A 20292-nucleotide genomic window follows, 5' to 3' on the forward strand; every position below is an offset into this window, starting at 1 on the left:
ACTGCTCTGCAATCACAGAGGATAAACTGACCATGGAGACTAGGGAAATGACTGTATGTATGGCCATGTTCATAAACATCAGCGACTAAAAATCCACACCCCATCAAAAGTCCTGAAGTTAGCATGGAGCTGTTAAAATCCTGTGCTTTCTGCCTCCTGAGGTTTTTGGACTGCATTGGCTTCCTATGTTCAAACTTTTCTCTGAAACCTTAAGAACTGGGAAAATGTGCATATAAATAGTTTGGTATTTCATCTAGCGGAACTTCAATAGAATTATTAAATATAGGAGCTGACAACACTGAAAAGGTAAGTCTAATTTAAGCAATGATTGAAAATCTTACTAAGCATAAGTATCTAATCTGTGAAAATGATGCTATCCCTGTAAGCAGAATAATGGCTTTTTATCCTTGATCTTAGAAAGGACAGACAGCAAAAAATGTGTCATAACTGCAAAGGGTTCTGGATCAAGAATGATCATATCTGAAAAAGCTATTTCTAAGATTGTTACAAAGTTGTTTCTTGTAAAATAAAAAGATAGTAAGAATTGTGTTTCTTTTTAAATTATGGTGGAAACTCTGTCTAAAGTGGTGTTCCCCATATACTATAGAGGCATCTGAGCATGTTGCTCTATGGTAATGTAAGAAATACTTACTGACAATATGCAATTCAAAAGTCACTTATTTTCACTGCCTCCATCAAATTAAATGGTAACAGTAAAGAATAGATGAGAGCTGGGAGAGGATATCCCTTTACAAGCATTAAAGTTTATTTCTGTCTTACTATTCTGTCCAGCTACATGAGGTAACATAATAGTCAGAGGTAAGACACTTCAGAATAAGCAGTTCCAAAGAAAATCAGGAAGCTGAACCACTGGAAGGATGATTTGTTTCCAGGTGTGAGTATAAACCAGATATAAACAGAAGTGGTTCACCAAAGCTGAGCCTATGCTCCAAAGCACCCACAGCAGAAGAAAATAACCTTGCAAAAGAAAAGGGTGCTGTAAGTTGCTGGCGGTTGTTTGTAAAGCCATGCAAACACCAAGAGACTGTCAGGGAAGCCCTCTCCAGTCTAGATGTGGAGGTGGGGATGGTCTAAGTTGAGCAGTATGCAGGGTAAGGAAAGGTGGGGGCCCCTAACCCTTTTCTTATCCATTAATAAAACTAGTTAACAGCATGTTGTAGGGTTTGTTGGGGTTTTTTTAAGAAGCTGTTTTGAGTCATTTTACTCAGGAGGTGACAGGCCCCCAAGGAAGGGTTTGCAGGTGCCAAGCAGAGGTGGGCCCATACAGTCCCCATGACTGGGACTAGAGAGGTCCCGTCCAGGGACTAGTCTGAAAACGGAGTATTCCCGGGCAAAGCACGCAGGTGATTTCCCCGAGGTAAGCAGTTCATCCCGCCACCTAACAGTCTACTTGGGGGACGATGAGGGATTCAGGGGACACCCCAGAGTGCAGCTATGATGATATAATAGTAAGAGGGGGAGACCGAGTCTAAAATAAGAGGCGTAAGTGTATGCGGGGAGGAGTGCAGGCAGTGGCCTGCCACTTGCGAAATGGGATCATGGAGGCGGTAGCAGAGATCATAGATGCAAGTCATCTTTGAATCTGAGAAACAAGAGAATTGAACAATGCAAAATCTGTATTTTTGAATGCTTCACTGTTAATAACTTGAGTTATGATGATGGTAAACCAGGCCAGGAAAGAGCCTTGAAGGCATTAGCTCTGATTATCATTTGGTACAGTTGTTTGACTGCAGCAGAACTCATTTGAACCAAGCCAGCTCCTGGCCTGTGCAGCTTCGATTCATGCTTTCCTACTGGGGGTCCCAGAACTCACATTGGCATTTGTTTCTCTTTTTCCGCACCCCCCCCTCCTTATGTGCTTCCATCACAGGTCCAAAAAGTTGCTGTCATAAGAATTACTGAAACTAAAAAAAATAGTGCTTTGTACCAGCTGAAAGCTATGCAGCCTTGAGTCATGTGGAGGGTAAAAAGCAATCTGTCTTAAAGATCAGTGTGTTTAAACCACTGAAACCCACATTTGACCTTAGAATTGGGCGGAGAGGGATGTTTATCATAATATCGGGATTTAAAACCTAATTCCTTCTAGCCTTGTATAATGTACACAGCATTTCACAAATCAGTACAAGCGTGGCGGGGAAGGCTTGTGAATTACCAGAAGAGCTGAGATGTTAAGCACAGATTGCTGCTTTGGGCAATGATATTTATTTATCTGAATAAACATTTCCCTTTTCACTGGAAAAAAGTTGGAAAGGATATAGAGAGAGCATGCCAGAATTACACACAGGGCAATTATATCTAATCTTTGTTACATTAACAGCTAAGCATTGGCTTCCTTTTTATTTCTTCAGATTTACGTGTGCGACTTTCATGTTGTCCCTGTGGCCAGTCATGTGGAATTTAAGATAGCTCTGTTGTCGGTTCGTCTCACACCATTCATTCCTTGAGCTGCTCCATGTATTTGAGGAACTCAACATCCTTGTATCCTGAATAACTGTGTCCCTACCCTACTGTCAAAACAAGTGTCTCTGTCATATCCCTTCCACCCACTCTTCAGAGTGATACCAGGCTTCTCCTTCTTCCTATGCTTGCTTTCTTCTGCTCAAGGAATGCTCTTCCTGAGGTGCTCAGCAAAGCCACAACCCTGTACACCTTTAAAACTTCTATGAGGCTTGCAAGAAACTAGCTAAGTAATCTGCTTATCTGTTTCATTTTATCTCATGAGTGACTCACTTCTCCCATGGTGCCTGCAAGAAACTTGTTGATTATCTACTTCCTCTTACTTGGTTTTTATCAAATAAAAACATTACTGGATTGTGCCCTGCATTAGCCTTCACAGAGGTTGGGTGAATTCTAGGATAGCTGGATGATGATCACCCTTCGGATGCCACTCCGTTCTTCCTGCCCGTTTATTGCTTGTATCCTTTGTTGCTTCTCATTAGAAACACCACCTTGTCGTCCAGCTGCCTGCAAATAAGGAGGCTTTGCTCTTCACTTGGCTCTTCATGACTTTAGCAGAGCACCAAATACATGTAGGAGTCCACCTACTTGGAGCTTATTCTAAGCTCGGTGTAGTAGTTTGGGAGCTACTCCAGGGATGAGCAGTGTTTTTTGTCTCTAGCAGGTGTCTCCTACCACAATTTGTGGGAGTGCTAAAACGCAGTTCATAAGGAGCAAATAGCATTTGGTGTGACTCTTGACTGTTGTGATCATACTCTGTGTGCATTTTTCATGTTATTTAATTTTCAGTGTTTGTAACTCCAAAAAAAGTTCTCTAAGATAAATGTGTGAAGGTTCTCGGCTTGCTAATGCTCTCTAGCAAGCACAGATAGTGTTATCCACACTTTAAACAAAGAATTTAAAGATATTTAAATTGAACACAATTTTAACTTACTGGATAAGAGTAACAATTTAAAGAAATCTTTTATTCTGCGTAAGAGAAAGTAGCAAACTGTATCTTTTTATAATTGTACTGTGTAGTGTCATGAAGTAATACATACAGGGATCATTTTTATTCCTGTGCTACATAACAGGCAGCATTTATTTGTGGCTTGTTGTGCTTGTCATGTCTTTGTAATGCACAAATACCAGTGGGTCTCCCTTTTGTGCAAATGGTGACGTGTATTTAGAGTGCTCTTCAGCGGGGCATCTCCATCTCTATGAAGTTAAGCACGTGCTGTGTGCTAGCAGGATCTGTGGGCTGGAGTGTAAGACAGGTACCCGTTGTTCACTTGTTACCAGCATTTCCCAAGGAAACGGTATGGCCTTGGCTGTGTCAACATCCTAATTTGATACCAGTTTTGCGGCATTATCGTCTAGCAAGCTAATGGTCACATAGGTAATTAATGTTGCTAGACACAATGGCAGCATTCCTCTAATTAGTACAGACTCCAGTTTGTTCAGTAAGACCCAGAGTTTGAATCCCCATATTCCCTACGGGCCTTGCCTTGGAGCTGGAGGCTGGAGCTGCACTACTGGAGCTAATTCTCTGGTTACTTTTGCTGCCATATGGGGAAGGGTTACCTGGGGATGAGTCCTGAACGTTATCATCAGCATTAGTAATTTACTAGATGGAAAACAAGGGAACTGTCTTTGAATACTCAGAGTTGCTACTGACTAGCTCCCCTGGTTGCAGTCCCTGAGTAGAAGGTGAAGGAGGGCAAAGGAAGGAGTAAGAGCCCCCAAGAGAGTACAGGTTTCTCCAGTGAACAAGCTGAGAGCTTTGAAGTAGAACATGCCATCAATGTGGACTTTTTCTTTTCCTCTTCTAGTTCAGCTTATGATACCAAAACAAGACAGAAGGTGGCAGTAAAAAAGCTTTCAAGACCTTTTCAATCACTCATTCATGCGAGGAGGACCTACCGAGAGCTTAGGTTGCTTAAGCACATGAAGCATGAGAACGTAAGTGAAGAGTGAGTTCTTTCCCATTGGATTTTTAGGACACAAGTTTGCAATATAGACTTAACATCAGTTAGGTAACAATCTTTTTCGAAAAGTATATGAAACTCTCTAACTGCCCAGGATACCTGAACATAGCCATCTTACATCTAGTGAAGTCACTGGACTTTAAAGTAGAGACTTTCAGTAAAAGGCTGCCTTTTTATTAAAAAATTATCTCATTTCATCTTGAAAACACAGCTAATGAAATCCAAAACAACTGATCCTAGTCTTCTCTAACTAAAGTAGTAAGAGTGTTCTGCTCACTACTGTTGGATGCTCTTGAAACATCAGTCCAGAAAGAAAAATACCTCAAACCTGCTATTGCTGCATTTGAATTCTGTTGGGGAATTAAGGGCAGATATTCTCATTGAAATTAACAACAGTGTAATATCTAGATAAAAGATAGCAGAACTTCAGATCCCAAATAATTGAGTACTATTCTAAGTTTATGTGGCAAACAGTTGATTTCAGTGGGAGTATCCAGTGGGAGTAACTTGATGAATTGAAGCCTGAATAAAATATAGTGGATTGAAAAGTATCCTGGAGAAATATGCCATGTTATCCATGGGAGAGCAGTGTGCCCTGGTGGCCAAGAGGGCCAATGGTATCCTGGCGTGCATCCTCTCTCGACCTGCTGGAGTATTGTGTCCAGTTCTGGGCTTCCCAGTTCAAGAGAGACAGGGAACTTTTGGAGCGAGTCCAGTGAAGGGCTATGAGGATGATGAAGGGACTGGAACATCTCTCGTATGAGGAAAGGCTGAGAGACCTGGGGCTGTTTAGTCTGGAGAAGAGAAGGCTGAGAGGGGACTTCATCAATGTCTATCAATATCTGAAGGGCAGCTGTCAGGAGGATGGAGCCAGTCTCGTTTCAGTAGTGCCCAGTGATAGGACGAGGGGCAATGGGCACAAAATGCAGCACAGGAAGTTCCACCTCAACATGAAGAAAAACTTCTTTACTGCGAGGGTGATGGAGCACTGGAAAAGGCTGCCCGGAGAGGTTGTGGAGTCTCCTTCTTTGGAGACCTTCAAAACCCGACTGGACGCGTTCCTGTGCAAGGTGATCCTGCCTTGGCAGGGGGGTTGGACCAGATGATCTTCAGAGGTCCCTTCCAACCCCTACCATTCTGTGGTTCTGTGAAAGGATGCTAAAAAAGTTCAACAACAACAACAGAACAAGATAACCCATGAAATTGTGCATAATCTTAAGTATAGCAACTGTTTAAGCCATGGGTCAGATTTTCTGTAATGAGACGTTACTTTTCCTGCCTTTATTTCTGATTGTCTGAAGTCTTGTTGTAATTACTTCTTGTAATTAATATAAATTTCTGTTGGTCATGGGGATATCTGAGGCTGTACCTAGATAAACCACCTATTGTGCCAGTTGTGCTAAGTTTTCAGGATAACCATATGTCATATTTTTGACCATGTGTCATATTTTTGGAAGTTTCATCCCAAAAATGCTAAGCACTGTTAATACTAATTACATGTTGCTTTACAGATTTCTAAAAATAAAATGTTGATTCCCTCATCTTTCAGGTTATAGGACTGCTAGATGTTTTTACACCTGCAACATCAATAGAAAATTTTAATGAAGTGTAAGTAAAATTTTAAAATCATTCTGACTAGTTAGTAAGTAAATAAGTACCACTCTGGTTTTAAAAAGGGAACGCGTACTTTTCTAATAGACTTGCAGCCACCGCTGGCTTTGTGTGAAGTACCCAAATAAATCTTTTTGTAGCTTTGCCACAAAAGAGGTGGCAGGAGGATGAGCCTCAGTTTTCTACTTTTTTGAATGATATTTAATAAGATTATAGGTATGTGGTAAATGGTTTGATGCCACATAAATGCCAGTAAACTTAGAACTCTCTCAGTTCAGTTATGTGCTAGCTGTAGATTATTTTTTCACAGACAGATGGGATAGTTCAGGAATGCAGGAAAGTAGTCTGTGGGTTAACTGAGACAAGGTAGATTTAGGCTAGATTCCCGACTAACCTAGGACTAGGTGTATTTTGGTGTTACTCAAACGTATGATTTATGCTGAGTTCCTCGTCGTTTACATCGTGTATAAGCACTTAGGTAAACAATTTACTAGAAGAAATAGTAATTAATATATTTTTGTCTCCATGGAAATTAGTGACTCTGGGGTAAAATTACACAAATGAGAACTGGGTATGATAGATGCAAACTTCTGTCCCAGCACTGTTTTTGGAAAAGAATCAACGTTTCTGCAAAATTAGTCAAAAAATAAAACTTCGTGTGGAGGCGGGGAGGGAAGTTACACAAAACACTCTTATTTCAACCAATCCAACGTTAATCTCCATCATCAGATATTCCAGGGTCTTGCGGGTACTGTAGTTTTGGTGCCTCAAGCTCCCACTTTGATGTTGGGTGATGCTTTCTCCACCTCAAAATATAATGCATTCTCCCCTCACTGAACTGCGGTAGTATGTCATGGAGAAAACAGAGATAAAAGCTTTTAATGTACCGTAAGGATTTTTATTTTTCATGATGTTAAGTCTCATAGCTGTGATCCCATTATTAAAGCTCATAGCTGATTTAAAGGGTATAAACTGTGTGTTAGTAGAAAGTGGAAAAGGAACCTACATGCGAGTGTGTAGTTACTCTTTAGAAGTGCAGCTTTTAGAAGGATTTACATTTTGCCATTCTTAAATGAGGTGTGTTTCTTTGTTTTCTTCTGTTTTATTTTCACAGGTATCTCGTGACAAATTTAATGGGTGCTGACCTGAATAACATAGTGAAGTGCCAGAAGTTGACAGATGACCATATACAGTTTCTTATCTACCAGTTACTTCGAGGTCTTAAGGTACTGGCTGAATGCAGGAATTTTAGAGTCAGCAACCAAAATGTTGTAGTAATGACTGGTTCATTGCAGTGACAGTACTTAAACACTTTTTTTTATGTCTTAAGAGTGTGCAGATAGCAGCAATCACTTTAGAAATTATCAGATCATTTTTCTAACCAGAAATAAAACCCCAAGGCTGCCAATGTTTGCATGTGCAATACATGTGAATACTCCCCTTGAACATTATCTTTAGATCAGTGTCTATTATTGAAGGAGCATCACTTGCTAGATAGTGTCTCAAGTGAACATGTTCTGTAGGGCACAGTGTGTCTTTTAGACACTTCACCTGTCCTGAGAAGGTAGTGAAAAAACTTCTGAAGAATGTGAAATTAATAAAGAATGATATGGCAAGTAACTCACATTTGTGCTTTGAAAGACATGAGGTGGTTTGAAAAACTACAGCCCTGATTTTTGTAGAGAGTGTCACATAGATGAAGATATAACCAAGTTAGTTGGGTTCTCTGGGAAATGTCTGGACATAGAAGTTTATCCTAGGAACGTATGATGTTGCACACAATCACCTCGGATTCACTCTGCAATCACTCTTCTGTGATTCTGTGATTGTTTCCTTTAATCATATCAGTTAAAATTTATACAATTAGATAACACAGGTGATGCGCAATGAAATTGTAGCAAAATTTTCTTCTGAAAGAATTAAAATTCTAAAACCAGCACCTGGGGGTGCTGGTGACAGCCGGCTGAACATGCGCCAGCGGTGTGCCCAGGTGGCCAAGGCGGCCAACAGCATCCTGGCCTGTATCAGGAATAGTGTGGCCAGCAGGAGCAGGGAAGTGATCGTGCCCCTGTACTTGGCACTGGTGAGGCCGCACCTCGAATCCTGTGTTCAGTTTTGGGCCCCTCACTACAAGAAGGACACTGAGGTTCTGGAGCGTGTCCAGAGAAGGGCAACGAAGCTGGTGAGGGGTCTGGAGAACAAGTCTTATGGGGAGCGGCTGAGGGAACTGGGGTTGTTGAGTCTGGAGAAGAGGAGGCTGAGGGGAGACCTTATCGCTCTCTGCAACTGCCTGAAAGAGGGGTGTGGTGAGGGGGGTGTTGTTCTCTTCTCCTAAGTAACTACGGATAGAATGAGAGGAAATGGCCTCAAGTTGTGCCAGGGGAGGTTTAAACTGGATATAAAGAAAAATTTCTGTACTGAGAGGGTGGTCAGGCATTGGAACAGGCTGCCCAGGGAGGTGGTGGAGTTGCCATCTCTGGAAGTGTTCAGAAAAACGTGTGGATGTGGTGCTTCAGGACATGGTTTAGTGGGCATGATGGTGTTGGGTTGATGGTTGGACTTGGTGATCTTAAAGGTCTTTTACAACCTTAATGATTCTGTGATTCTGTAAAATATGTATCATTTTGCTGACATTAAACATATAAGTATCTATAAACAGGAGAAAGTTTATAAAATGCTTCCCGTTACTAGGTGATAAGCATTTTCTCGAACTAGTGTTGATTTTCCCAGGTAAAAGCAAAGAGAGGGGTCAACTGCTTTAGCAGCTAACTTAATAGTAATTGACATTTTAGACCTGGAAAATAACTGCATGTTTGAAAGCAAGCCATTGTAAATACTGGCTCTGAAATACACTTATTACATGATTTTCAGCAAGCCACCTGGTGCCTGAGACAGTAATTCTTATTCATGCATGCAGGTTCTGTCAATTTAAGTGCAGATTTTAGGGAATAAAAATTGCAGAACTGAGCCCTTAATTGCTTTGTCTCATTTACTTAAGTTAATAGCTTGATTAGGAAGATGGATTCTGGAGTTAATTATCCAGCTTGCGGTTTTGAATATAAGGCTATGTTGTGTCAGAGAGAAATAATAGTAAGAGTTGGGCTCTAAAGTGAATATTAATTTCCAAAATGTGCTCAGGTGCATTTCTGGCTCTGTTTCAAAGGGGAGGGGTCTCTTCTGGACTTGAAGTTCTCGTGTCTCATTAGTCGAAGCACATTTGATCGTACATAACTCCTCCCTTACCTCTACGCTGGGGTCATTACAACGCGTGTTCGCGTACCTGAGTAAGCCTGGGGCTCGCCGGTAGGTGTGTTCGGCCGTACGGAGCGCAGGCTTCGCGCCCAGCAGCGGCCGTCTGAGCAGAGGAAGCGCTAGTGTGGAGCTGCGGAGATCGGACGGCTCCCGAGCTGGCAGGGAGCTGCTTGGTGGCACCGCGAGGAGCCCGTGTCACAGCGAGCGGGGACGCGGCTCGCTCTGCCGCAAGCGGTGGTTGGGTTTCCTGTCTGTTCAGCTGCTCACAGCTGTTGTAAGGAACTGGAACAAGGTCTGGAACAAGAAGAATGTCCTGGCATTTTCTTTGGGTTTTCCCAGTTGATATACAGGTTTTGCATGTAATCTCTGCTCTTACAAAAGAAGGTGAATTCACCTCTAGAGAATAGAAGAGAAGGTTTTGGAGGTCTTGCTAATCCTGGTCAGTAAGATCATAGATAAACTGGCTGTTAATCCTAACAAGTGAACGATAGGCAATTACAGAGTAAGATTTGCTCAGTCTTTGAGTTTCAACATTTTATTGTAAAATAGCAGAGACACTAAATAGCCATTGAAATACTGCTTTGGGTCACTGCTTTGGAAGCGGACCTGAAGCACTGCTGCGGCTTAGCTTGGTATCTGGTCACTGACCTGTCCCAGGGCGTGAGTATCTCTCACCCATATTTGGTGTTCAGAGTGTGGGAAAGGGATTTACGTCATCTAGGAGTCAACTGTACTGCTCCCTAGGCCGCTGACTTCACTGAGGCACTAGCTGATCAACATGGACGTCCAGGTAAGACTGGAATAAATTCCAAATTGGTAAGAAACTTTTGACAGAAGAATCACTGCAAGTGCTGTCTTTTGTGGTAGAACCTAGTCTTCATGGTTACCTTTCTTGAAACATTCAGCTCTGGATAAGACAAAACAAGGAGGTTTTGAAGTGCGTCATACCTCTGTTTGATCTGAACATGTAGTGTGACGTAAGTCTTTTCTGTGTATAAAACCATCAGCCTCAGAAGTGAAAAGATAAGACAAGTGACTTATACCTTCCGTCACCTCTAACTTCAGATCTTAATTTTTTTTTCCTTTTTGTTTCACAGTACATTCATTCAGCTGGAATCATACATCGGGTGAGTTCACTCATGGCGATAATAAAAATGAATGGTGCCTCCCTGTGCATCAAATGTGTTACTAAGACATAGTTGTGATATACTTCAAAAGGTTAAAATCGTATTTGACTAACTCTGTTCTGCCACAGGACCTGAAGCCCAGTAACCTGGCTGTAAATGAAGACTGTGAATTGAGGGTAGGTATCATGCTGTTGTAATGAAGAATGTTGTAAAAGCTCTCAAGATGACAGTTTTCTGAGAAAAACATTAGCTACCGTTTTTATTTCTGATTCCATTAATTTCAGCTGTTTGCTACTGTTGCTCCCCTGGCATAGAAAACCCATTTCCTTGAATATCTGTTTTCTCCCCAGTGTTAATTTAGTATGAACACAAGTATCTTTGCAGAATGTTCATTCCTGGTTCCTTGCAGATGGTACATAGGCTAATGATTTGGCCCATGAGTGAGTACTGAACTGAGTATATCTTGAAAGTTTGACCTGTGATATGTATCTGCACCTGCCATGTTGAGATTAAGCCTTGCAACAACTTTCATTTTTATATCTACAGAACATACAAGCTAAATCAAATAATGATATGAAAAAAGATAGCAGTATTACCAGTTAAGTTACCAGTTACAGGCAGTAAAAAAACCAAACCAAACCAAACCAACCAAACCCCACCAAAAAACCCACCTGAAATCCACATTTCTCAAATGCTATTTTAATGTACATATCTATATAAATACATATCTTTGTGTATCTGTGTGATATGATATTACATAATAAGCGTGAGACTCTGGAGAAGGAAAAGATGTCTTCTAGCTTTCTAAGCCTTTAAGCCTAAGAATGAGAAGTTTAGCATTTCTCCGTGAGAGCCAGAAACATCTTTCTCCCTGTGACTGAGTCTGATGTAATCACTTTATTCCAGCTGTGGCGGATTTAAGAAAAGATTCCAAATACTGCAAGATCAGCAAAAAATCACAATAGTCAATAAGAACAGTGCAGTTAGGTTCTCGCACTAATCCGGATCTGTGGCGAGAAACTGTAGTTCCTGTGTGGTTTAGTGACACTTGCAGATGCTCGGCAAGTTTCATCATTATCCCTTTAATATCTTCATGCATGTATGTTCAGCATCTGTGAAATTTTATGGGTCGTCTGAGTCTGATCATGCACTCTAACATGTGTGCTGTATTTTTGTACTGTAAGTAAAGGAGACTTTTAATTGTCTTTTTTCTATTATTATGGTATCTGTGCACCTCCCTGCTTAGCATTTGTTACACTGCTCTTTGCTTCGTGTATATTTATAGCTTTACTTTGTCTGGTACCAAATTATTTTCTAGAACAAACTATTTCCAGGTACAAACAAAAAGGGAATAGCAGCAAAAAGAAGAAAAATGTGTGTGTGTGTACACATTTGATAGAAGAGATCAGCTATTGAAGTATTGCCAAAACCCTTATAAAAAAAAGAGCATTATTGTTCAAGTTTCAAGCCATTATTCATGCCTTGTTTACCGCATGCTTTTATTTTTTCTTATTTAAGAAATAAATAGCGCTTTTAAAGTATATTGTAAGTAAAGATGTTAATGTGTTATTTATATATTAATATTTTTCTTTAGGTTTGTTATATCTTTAAATTGGATTATAACTGGGGAATTTTGAATGATACTCCTAAAATTTTCTTACTCCCAATGAAAATGATTAGCCATCAGCTTAATAAATAATCCTGGATATCATCATGGAAGGTTGCCACTGATTTTAATTCACATTTTTGTTTGAAGAGATGCTAACTAGCTCAGATGAGTTAACGAGCAGCGCTGAGGCTCAGATGGGACCCTTTCACAACAGTCTCTTTTAGAGTTAGGAACACCTTTTAGCTCCATAATTAGTGGGACATAGATCAAAAAATGGAAAGCAAAGAAATGAGCAGGAAAAATTTAATTGAAATAACTTCCCATCAAGGTAAACTTAGCAAGGGAGAGCATATGGAGGGGAACATTATGCCATCAAGCCTATGAATAATATCTGTGGCTAAACAGAGCTCCTTTGTTGTTTCGGTGGGGGAGTTCTACCGAAAACAGATGGTTTAAACGTGATTTAAATCTACCTTGTTATGCAGGATATATGCTTCTCTCCTAGTGGCATCGAAATGCTGCGTGATTTGGGTAAATGCTACCTGTGTGCAACAGCGGTTAGGGAGACGTGAGAGGGAAACATCAGGAATTCTGTGCATTTGTGATCAGCTCGTGGGGGTCTTTAAATGTTTAAGTGGCCGGTGGCACTTGCTGTTGGCATTTTACACAAACGTTCCCGCTGGGTGACGTTTCGTTTTTATAGCAGCAGTGCTCAATTTTAGCAAATGAATGCCAGAGGAAAATTTAACTTGAGGTAAAAATGTAAAGTTTGCCTTAGAGGACACAGGGCCGGGCTCATCGCCGTGGAAGTGTCTTTGTGCAGACCCGCAGGCTGCAGGGATGCAGCAGGGAGCTCGTCCGCAGAGCGTTGCCGCTTTTCTTCACCGGTGGTGACTGCTGGATAAGCTCAGAAAGAAGTAATGGGGAAAATCAATACCTGCAACAAAAGTGAAAAGGCATTTTTATTAATTCTTTTTTCTTCTGTAGATTTTAGACTTTGGTTTAGCTCGACAAACTGATGATGAAATGACGGGATATGTTGCAACAAGATGGTACAGAGCTCCAGAAATTATGTTAAACTGGATGCACTACAATCAAACAGGTAAACTGGGAAGACTGGGATTTTGCTACAGCTGGATGTAGTGATAGTTTTAAAACAAGGGGCAACTCTGTTTAAGGATCTCTTTGATTCATCGTACACATTTCTCTCCCTGTTTTTCGGCAGTTGACATCTGGTCGGTTGGATGCATCATGGCCGAGCTATTGAAGGGGAAGGCCCTATTTCCAGGAAATGACTGTATCCTTAACATAAAACATACAATGCAGCTATAGAAATACCCCCTAATTCTTCCTTTTTTCTAATGACTCAAGTGTTTCTATGGACATGTTTTTGAGGTAACAAACTCCTAGAACGGTAAACAATTTTTGCTAATGTTTCGGTTTAGTGTCTATGCCAGCAGAATATGAGACCCACTGGTAGGAAAAAACCAGTAACAGATGTTCCTAAAAAACAGTAAGTTACATTTACTCTTTGTTGTGTATCTGTATGTAAATAATAACCTAGTTACAAGGGGGCAGATTTCTTCCATGTGTGTATCTTACTGAAATAATATACATTAAAACTGAAGCTGTGTAAAGACCGTATTTTTTAAATGGCTAATATAATTTTAAAAAATAGAACTGCTTTTAGGCTGGAAGTTCCTAAAATGCAAATGAATTAACTTTTAAATAATAAATGTATTAATAGACATATTGTGTCCCATCATAAAAAAAAGCCAACAGTTCCAGAAATGCCACGGAAGCAACAAAACCCTCTTTTCCTCAGCGCTGTGATGTGGTCCGTGCCAGAGTATCAGGGATTCCCGTTGGCATTTCCTGCGCTGGCAAGAGGAAAAAAAGCCATTGTTGAGGAGAGCAGTAAAATAATAAAAGAAAACTGAAGAAAAACAGATAATGAGGAATGAGGAAACAACTGCAGCAGAGGAGGGAAGCTTTTAATATGAGAAACAAAGGCACATTCTTCTGTACTGAATATTGACATTTCTTGCTACTCTGAAACCCTCAAAAAGCAAACACTTCTGCTAAAACTAAGCTGTTGCCAGGTGCAAAACAACAGGACATTAGAACTGCCTGCAAAACTGTTAAGAGAGCTGAGAGACCAAGTCTCCCCACTGACCTTTCTATTGTGCTCAGCATCATTAGGCTCTCTTATAACCACAGGCATTGTCCAGATGTTCATCATCTGGATGATGACTGTGCTTCAGACTGTTTGATTACATGATATGTGGTATTTGGAAAATCAATACATCTAGTTTTCAAGAAATAAGATATTGCTGTTATAAAGTATTGGCTACAACTATATGATTACATCAATTTAAATAAAGCTGTAAAATAACCCTGAGTCTCTAGGGAAAATGTAATATACTTTACAGGTCATATATGACAATGAAAAACGAACATTTTAAAGTTTTTTATCTTGGGAGTGATATAAAACAGATTTTTAAAGCTACTAAATGAGAATTTTCCACTTACCAGCCCTCAGATTTGTAATCTAGCCCGATGTGCTCTATCTTATGAGCTGTTCTTCAGAAATCCTTCAGATCACTGAAACATAAATGTGCTATTAAAACTAAGCTTAAGAATATGTTAAACTGGGAGCTGGGACAGGGAAGCAATATTTTGCATGCACCTTTCTCACATACAGGCACACCTGACAGAAATGCATATAGTACCATAGAGAATTTGGTACTCCAGCAACTAGGCTTAATCAGGTATGAATTGGTATCCTTCCATGGACTACGATGGAGTTGTCTTGCTGAATACTTTTAAACATCTTAACTATCTGCATGAAAGCTCATTAATTGTTTAAACCCAGAAGGACCGTGTGGTGTTTTTTTCCCTGAAATAATGCAGATATCGATCAGCTAAAGAGAATAATGGAAGTTGTGGGCACACCCAGTTCTGAACTTCTGAAGAAGATATCATCAGAACATGTGAGTTCACAGCTTCATTTGGTTAACTGACTTTCTGTCATTCTAACTAGCATCGTACGTCACTGGTTGTGCTACACAGATACCTGGATTTGGAAATGGGCAAACACTTCAAAGTGGTCTCTCTTTTTTGCTGCTAGAATGGCATGACTTAAAAAATACTCTTTTTAGAGGTGTCCAAATGCCTGGACTGTCAGCTGTATTAATTTTGATACTTGTTCTCGTGTACTCAGTTTTTGAAAGGAGTTTTGCAGTTGGTCCCGATGATCTTTTATTTTACTGCTATACTTATAATAAAAAAAAATTCAAACTGATGCTCAGCTTAGAGCATTATATTCTTGTTATTAAATCTGATGTCTCTTTAATTTTTATACTTTCCATTTTTGTAAGGGATCTAAACAGAGATATCAGCATCAAATAATGCATGTTCTGCCTGAGGGCTCTCATTTGGATCCCTAATTTGAAGTTCATATTTATTCATCTCTCAGAATGCTTGTGTGAGGTCCACTTTCATGATAATATCTGTAGTTAACGGTGTGATTTTTAATTCTCCATATGACTTCTTTAAGATAGTAATCTAGTAAATGAACAATTTCCACTTTGTTTCTCTGCTAAAGCTATACTTAAAGGATTTGCTTTAAGCTATAACTGTGGATATCCAGCTGAGGAATGAGATGTGGCATTGATTGATAAAGGCAGGTGATGGGCACGGTGTAAAAATTCAGCTCAACAACAGCACACAGATACCTCCTGAGCTGAAGCTGTTTTCTTAAGCCTGTATGCTCCTCAGTCTAATACTAGTGGCTATTTTTCAGCTTGTGTGTATATTGATGGGTTTTCTTTGAACTTACTAATGAATACAGTAGTGGGTTAATTAAGGAGGAGCAGTAGGAGAGCCAGAGCAACACTGTATTTCTGGAAGGTCCAAGCATAAGGAAACCTCATCGGCGCAGGCCAACGCCTGTTTGTGAGTTTTTCAATTATGAGATTAAACACCTTAAATAGTAACTGAAGATGATATCTGCTTTTGTCTTTAATTCACTGTGTTTCAGGGCATACCTCAGTGAGCTACAGGAATCCCAAAACTGTTTTACTGAGACTAATTATACCTCTAGAGCATGGGGAGAACACAAAATCCAAGTTAATGAATGGGGGTGCTACTACGTCACCTCTGGGCTGCTGCTGCCTCGTTAGAGGAGCAACGTCAAAGGAGATATGTACCTTGCTTGGAGGTACTTGCCTCTTGCAAGGGAGTGTCTATTCCATTCCTTCATTCTAGTTCTTCTTTACCTTGTACTTTGGCCTTATTGTTTAGATATTTCACAACGCAGTTTACAGTCCCAGACAATTTTTTCCATTCCTCTAACAGCAAGGTCAGAGCTTTTCTGAAACGCCAAGCCAATTTTCAGTTGTAAGTAGAGAATTGAAGAATTGAAAACTAAAAGATCAACCTCATGGGATGTTTCAGCAGAAGTTACTGAGCTGATCTGTCAGTCTTTCATGTTAACATAGGTTTAAATGGTGATTGCATTTCATTATTTTCAGAATAATTTAAATGTCTGGATTCTATTGTTTGGGTTTCTGTGGTGAATGTATAAGCAGAGGGGACAGGTTGGTAAGTATACTTTGACAGGTCTGTGTTGTTTTCAAAGGACTTCTGGACAAGGTTGGAGATAATTTTGACCACATCTTGTTCAGTCATGATGGAATTAGGATTAGTGATGTTAATTAATGTTCATACAGCAACAAATAATCCACAAATCCACAGATGTTTGTCATAAGATATATTTACCTCTTGTTTCTGCCCTAGTCCATGGCTTAATGCAAGAATGTGTGACAGCTCTCCTTTGCTCTGCTCTTCATACATATGTATAAACTAATGCCCTGGAAGACTTAACTCTGACAGGAGCTGCAGGTGTTGGCTGCCTTTATGAACTTTAGGGGCATTAAATAGGCGGAGTGAAGTCTATTTTTGACTTTTAATCATCATTCTCTGCGTGACTGGTTACAGCTGCTAGAGAGAAACCATCCTTTTAGGAAGCCTTGCTGTCAGCCCCCATAATGAAAAGGGAAAATGCTAATATAGTTCTAGCAGGTTGGGGACATAACGCATGAAGGCTTGCTTCTTTTAGTAAGGCTCTGAAATGTGTCACTAAGTAGTAGGTAGTCTAGAGTTTTGATAGAATATGCTTACATCTTACAAGAAGCAGAAAAAATAAATAGATCTGCCTCGTTGAATTAGAACACAGTTTGAAAAGAGACTGGGCTACGTCATGATTTAAAATATCTTTATATCAGTTCATCATAGCTGCGGAAATTAAGATGATGGCAGAGAGAACAGCATAGGGAGGCAGGATCTGTTTCCCAAGTGTGGTTGTAGGATTGCACAGATGATATGTCAGAGTATTTTATAGTTGCTTAACGGTAGTTCAGTAGATAGTTCCACAGTTCTCAATCTGATATCTCACTTGAAACCATGGAGCTGCATTGGTGTGAACAACTTTATTTCTTTTGCTGTCTTCAGCAGGCCGAGGGTGCTTAGTTAGCCTCCTGCAGATAGCCTCCTTCTAACAGGATTGCTAAACGTGCAGGGAGACGTCCCTGGTAACACAAACACGTTTTAAAAGGGTTAAGGTTTGTTCAAAGACCAGCTGGGTTTTTTACGGATTTGGGGACAGCCATTTCCCTCTTCTTTAACTGTTCCGTTTCAGAACTCCCTGTTCTGTCTGATCCCAGCCCTTAGGACCAGCATTCAACCTCTTTTCTTGCCGATTGCCCGCCTACCTACCTCAGCCCAGAAATTCGTAGCTCAGGTAATGTCAGGCTCCGCACTGACATTTGTGGGTCTGGTAGGCGGGGAGGCTTGTCCTCACTGAGCCTGGATGGGCCTTTCACAGCCACGGTGACAAGGCAAGCTATAAAGTCTTGTAAATACCTGAAAATCTGCGCCCTGGGAGCATCAGAATTTGTTCTCTGGTTAGTGAAGCTACTGTTCAACAGAGGAGAGAGGGGGAAGGACGTGGATTGGATTATGCCACTTTGCTGAGGGTAACGGAAAGGTGATTTAGGTTCCAATTTCTGGTTGAATGTTACATGTATGGGTTCCCTGGGGCTATACTGCAATGAACCAGTAAGCATAGGTGAAAAAATAAGCGCTAACACATAACCCTTAGAGGAAAATACACTTCTTTAAACCTCTCTTGCTTATTGTGCAATATACAGGAGTGACTATTTAAAACAAAGTCATACATTATGGTTTTTATGTAAAGAAGCTTTTCCCATGTATGAAAAACATTACAAATATTACGTCTGCTTTTTTAGATGCTAGGTTACTCTTGGGCAAAATTTAACCTCTGTGCATGTGGTATGTGTATTGATTTATTCCTAGGCAAGAAAATACATTGAATCTCTTCCACATATGCCTCAACAGGATTTGAAAGCAGTATTTCGTGGTGCCAATCCATTAGGTAAGAAAGTCAGACTGATACAGATTAAATCTTTAACTAACATAGGAACTCAAGCCTTCCTTTGCTACACGATCCCATATAATAATGATCAGACCAGTGAGAAGAGCATTGCTTAACCATTCGTCCTGAGACTGTTTTCCCTTCATGAAGCCAGTGTCTTTTGTTTCTGGTGGAGATTATGGGAACCTCCTAAAGGAAAACGGTCTTTGGATGAAAAGCAAAAGCCAACTATATGTAGCAGGAATAAAAAAAAAAGTCATGGGGTCTAGACTAGAGACATCACTTCTGGCTCAGGAAGGCCATAAGCTGTAAATTGCTGGCCAGCAGAAGAATATAGCAGGAAGTATAGCTGTTTGAATGACCCTTTTGAGTATTATTTCCTAAGAATGTATCAGCCATTGTTGGACACAGGATACCAGACCAGACAGACCTTCGGTCTGATCTTGCACAATTGTTTTTATGTCTAACCAATTGGGTCTGCCTGTCCAAAAGAGATGTTTCTGTAAGCCATGCTTTGTGACACGGCTTTGTGACTCAAGGAGATGTTTGAGTCACTGGGGTCATCTTACTACAGCGCCCGGTCAGTTCCACCGACTGCACATTAAAACATTGTCTATAGGGAAGTATTATGAGTCAAAATGTTTTGAATTCCTTCTGTGTATTAAAAGACGGTTTTATTTTTACAAATATAAGTAGCTGTGAACATTGTCTTACAAAAAATGGGATTTGTTTGCATGAGGTACATGAGAACATGCTACATATTCATATCATAAAGGGAAACTAATGACTGCTTATGTGAAAGCACTAAAAATCACTTTTATGTAATATTTAAATACTTGTTATATACTTTCCATATAAAACCAATTTCAGCCTTGCAGATCTCTCTCATTTCTAACATTGTGCCGCTGTCGACTCCAAACATATTTGCTTTATGCTGGGTCCTATAAAGTTGCTTTGGGGTTTTCATCTAATGATTTCATTGGTGCAGCTAATTAAAAGTCACAGTTTTAAGTCACTTAAGTTTGCACTGATGAGGACCAAGTTAAGCACATGATGCACAACACAGGATAGTTAACTTTTAAGCACACAGAGATCTTTTCAGAATGAAGGCCTTGGATGTCTGAAGAGGTGAATCAGATATCAGATAGAATGTAATGAACCTTTGTGCATACCACAAGCAAACCAGTAGCTTTCTTCAGCTCTGAAAATTATACTCAGAGTATAAAATCTTCAGAACTTATTTGTTATATTGCCTAAATTTTGTGCGTTTGCCAATAATGTTAACTGTGTTTAAGGTGAGTGAGAACAGATTGTGTGTAAACAGTTCCCTTCTCTTTTTCTAGATGGTCTCTTCTGGCTTTGAACTGCATTTCTCCTTTTCCCTTAGCTGTAGATCTTCTTGAGAAGATGCTTATATTAGACAGCGATAAAAGAATCACTGCCTCGGAAGCACTTGCACACCCATACTTTGTACAGTATCATGATCCGGATGACGAACCTGAGGCCGAGCTGTACGACGAGTCAATAGAGAATAAGGAGCGAACCATAGATGAGTGGAAAGGTAACAGAGCTGCATGCGGTAGTTAATGCATGCAGCAGAACAGAACCTTCCTTAAGTAACAGGTTTCCTCCGTTTCTAACCAGAGCAATTTGAACCCTTAAGCCTCAGGGAAACAGGGTAAGTCCATGTGTGTGCTTGTGGGAGTGGAGATGTGGAAAGGGTGGTTTCCTCTCTGGATTTCGCTCCCTTCCCCCATTCTATCATCTCCTCGCTACATTCCCTATAGCAGG

The 20292-nt window shown here is 40.3% G+C and overlaps 1 protein-coding gene across 1 annotated transcript; it reads left to right on the top strand.

Annotated features, from left to right (window-relative positions):
- Positions 1-4289: 4289 nt before the first annotated feature.
- MAPK11 (mitogen-activated protein kinase 11) lies at positions 4290-20062 on the top strand (the record flags this gene model as incomplete). Its single annotated transcript, XM_010296896.1, has 10 exons — positions 4290-4419; positions 5995-6053; positions 7171-7282; positions 10406-10435; positions 10564-10611; positions 13032-13146; positions 13270-13341; positions 14958-15037; positions 18423-18501; positions 19889-20062. Coding segments are annotated over 10 exons (899 nt in total), but the record flags the coding sequence as incomplete, so codon positions are not given.
- Between the last annotated feature and the right edge of the window lie 230 nt (positions 20063-20292).

The sequence above is a fragment of the Phaethon lepturus genome, unplaced genomic scaffold, assembly GCF_000687285.1.
Source record: "Phaethon lepturus isolate BGI_N335 unplaced genomic scaffold, ASM68728v1 scaffold30291, whole genome shotgun sequence".
NCBI classification, from domain to species: domain Eukaryota; kingdom Metazoa; phylum Chordata; class Aves; order Phaethontiformes; family Phaethontidae; genus Phaethon; species Phaethon lepturus.